The sequence below is a fragment of the Lynx canadensis genome, chromosome D1 (genome assembly GCF_007474595.2).
Source record: "Lynx canadensis isolate LIC74 chromosome D1, mLynCan4.pri.v2, whole genome shotgun sequence".
NCBI classification, from domain to species: Eukaryota; Metazoa; Chordata; class Mammalia; order Carnivora; family Felidae; genus Lynx; species Lynx canadensis.
Window position 1 is genome coordinate 103,484,552 of NC_044312.2, and position 3,186 is coordinate 103,487,737.

The 3,186-nt window shown below is 40.4% G+C and overlaps 1 protein-coding gene across 1 annotated transcript; it reads left to right on the plus strand.

Moving 5' to 3' along the window:
- Positions 1 to 698: 698 nt before the first annotated feature.
- LOC115526420 (olfactory receptor 5B2-like) lies at positions 699 to 1,646 on the plus strand. The gene has a single exon (XM_030333819.1). The coding sequence runs from the start codon at positions 702 to 704 to the stop codon at positions 1,644 to 1,646; it is 945 nt and encodes a 314-aa protein (XP_030189679.1). The 5' UTR covers positions 699 to 701.
- The last annotated feature ends 1,540 nt before the right edge of the window (positions 1,647 to 3,186 follow it).

Below are 3,186 nucleotides of genomic sequence, written 5' to 3' on the forward strand. Positions count from 1 at the left end.
GAGCAGAGAAATTGATGTTTTGAAACATTTTTTCTAAAATAGTAAGCTGAAGCTGGAGTATAAATTCAAAATTCCATTAGCAGGGGATTTAATGATACTTATAAAACACCCTGTGGCTTCCCTTAAAAAAATAAGATAGTTGATGCTCTAGTTGAGTATATGGTAATTTCATTTTGTTCACTATCAGAAGGTCTCTCATTGGAGGTGAAAGAAAGTGTGAAGTGACTCTTCTTTAAGCTACAAAGGGAATTGAGTGATTTAGTAAGATCAAACTGCAGTGTAACCTTTTCTCCCTAATCTCATCCTTATTGTTATTGGCACCTTTAAATATTCTGAGTGAAGGAGTTAAAAGTGCACAGATTCTGGTTAGGTCAAAACTGAGTCTCAAACTTGAATCTTTTTCATACTAGTGATATCATTGTAAAATATCACATAATTCCTCAAATCCCTAATTCCTTCAATGGTAAAATTAAAATAATACTATCCATTGTACACACACACACATACACACACACACACACACTCTGACACACATATTTATATGTAAAGCCCTTAACATTAGACCAGGATCATTCTGAAGTACAAATTATTAATGAAATAATGCACGTGGTATTTATACATTTCAATGTCATTAGAATTTCTTTTTGTTTTCTCCTTTATTTCTCTTTAACAGGACATCTCATAATTCCCTGATCACATTGATGGATAACAGGACAGAAGAGACACAATTCATCCTGGTGGGACTAACCAGTGACCCAGAACTGCTGGCCCCCCTCTTTATCATGTTCACCCTCATCTACCTCATCAATGTGGTTGGGAACCTGGGGATGATGGCGCTGATTCTCTTGGACTCCCGTCTCCACACTCCCATGTACTTTTTCCTCAGTAACCTGTCTCTGGTGGATCTTTGTTACTCTACAGCTGTCACTCCCAAGGTCATGGCTGGATTACTTATGGGAGACAAGGTCATCTCCTACAATGCATGTGCTGCTCAGATGTTCTTTTTTGTAGCATTTGCCACTGTGGAAAATTACCTCTTGGCCTCAATGGCCTATGACCGCTACACAGCAGTGTGCAAACCCCTCCATTATACCACCACCTTGACCACAGGTGTGTGTGCTTCTCTATCTATAGGCTCCTACATCTGTGGTTTTCTGAATGCCTCTTTCCATGTTGGGGACATATTCAGTCTGCCTTTATGTAAGTCCAATGTGATCCATCACTTTTTCTGTGATGTTCCAGCTGTCATGGCTCTCTCTTGCTTTGATAAACATGGTAGTGAACTGGTTCTTGTTTTTATGTCAAGCTTTAATGCCCTTTTTGCTCTTCTGGTTATATTGATTTCCTACCTATTCATATTTATATCCATCTTGAAGATGCAGTCAGCTCAGGGGCACCAAAAGGCTTTGTCCACCTGCGCTTCCCACCTCACTACAGTCTCCATCTTCTATGGGACAGTCATCTTTATGTATTTACAGCCCAGTTCCAGCCATTCCATGGACACAGACAAAATGGCTTCCGTGTTCTATTCTATGGTCATCCCCATGCTGAATCCTGTGGTCTATAGCCTGAGAAACAAAGAGGTCAAGTGTGCATTCAAGAAGGTGGTGGAGAAGGCAAATTTTTCTACAGGATTGGGAATTTAACATTACAGTGTGCATAACCTTGTTTATTTTTTTTTCAACGTTTATTTATTTTTGGGACAGAGAGAGACAGAGCATGAACGGGGGAGGGGCAGAGAGAGAGGGAGACACAGAATCGAAAGCAGGCTCCAGGCTCTGAGCCATCAGCCCAGAGCCCGATGCGGGGCTCGAACTCACGGACCGCGAGATCGTGACCTGAGCTGAAGTCGGACGCTTAACCGACTGCGCCACCCAGGCGCCCCACATAACCTTGTTTAATTCCACTCAGACTTTCCCCATGCAATGAGCTACTTTTTAAGACCCGTGCTGCATTTAAACTTCTGAAGTGACACCCTTCTCTCTTCAAAAGTCTATTGTTTGGCAAAAAGAAAACATATTCAGGGTCGCCAGATGGCTCAGTTGGTTAAGTGTTTGACTTTGGCTCAGGTCATCATCTCACGGTTCGTGAGTTTGAGCCCTGTCTCAGGCCCTCTGCTGTCAGGACAGAGCCTGTTTGCGTTTCTCACTCTTTTCCCTCTCTCTCTCTCTGCCCTTCCCTTGCTGGCTCTCTCTCTCTCTCGCTCGCTCTCTCTCTCTCTCTCAGGCAGTCTCTCTCTCTCAAAATAAATAAATAAACTTTAAAAAAACATGTTCAGAAATGTAATTCCTGAATGGGGATGTTAATAAGAAGCATTAAAAATTTGGGGACCCACTTGTCAAACTTGACTAATGATATTTGAATTATTCGCTTGTTGCACTTATATTTTTTTCTACCCAACGCAAACATACATGTTAAGTAGGGGTCAAAACAAGCCCAGGAACAAAGCACATGTATATGCCCCATGTAGGCACATACACATTGGAGTAGAAATTTTGTCAGAGGTAAATGGAGTGTGACAAGTTTTGAATAAAAATAATTTAAGTAGTTAATTGAGGTATTAAATATAAAGTCATATTTAATTGTAATTATTTCTTTTATTGAACAACTGTTTTAAGATTCTGAGTAGAAGCAGAATCATGTACTTTTAAATGAAAGTATGTACTGTTTTGGCACATTTCATTGGGAGGTACATACATATCAAATCTAAATGAATCTCTGTCTTGACTGAGTCATTTTGCAGAATCAACACTGATGAATGGATAAAGAAATTGTGGTTTATATACACAATGGAATACTACGTGGCAATGAGAAAGAACGAAATATGGCCTTTTGTAGCAACGTGGATGGAACTGGAGAGTGTGATGCTAAGTGAAATAAGCCATACAGAGAAAGACAGATACCATATGGTTTCACTCTTATGTGGATCCTGAGAAACTTAACAGAAACCCACGGGGGAGGGGAAGGAAAAAAAAAAAAGAGGTTAGAGTGGGAGATAGCCAAAGCATAAGAGACTGTTAAAAACTGAGAACAAACTGAGGGTTGATGGGGGGTGGGAGGGAGGGGAGGGTGGGTGATGGGTATTGAGGAGGGCACCTTTTGGGATGAGCACTGGGTGTTGTATGGAAACTAATTTGACAATAAATTTCATATATTGAAAAAAAAAGTAATAACCAAGTTAAAAAA

Bases quoted from the DNA above. Each gene is read 5' to 3' on its own strand.
- LOC115526420 (XM_030333819.1), top strand. From the start codon at position 702: ATGGATAACAGGACAGAAGAGACACAATTCATCCTGGTGGGACTAACC.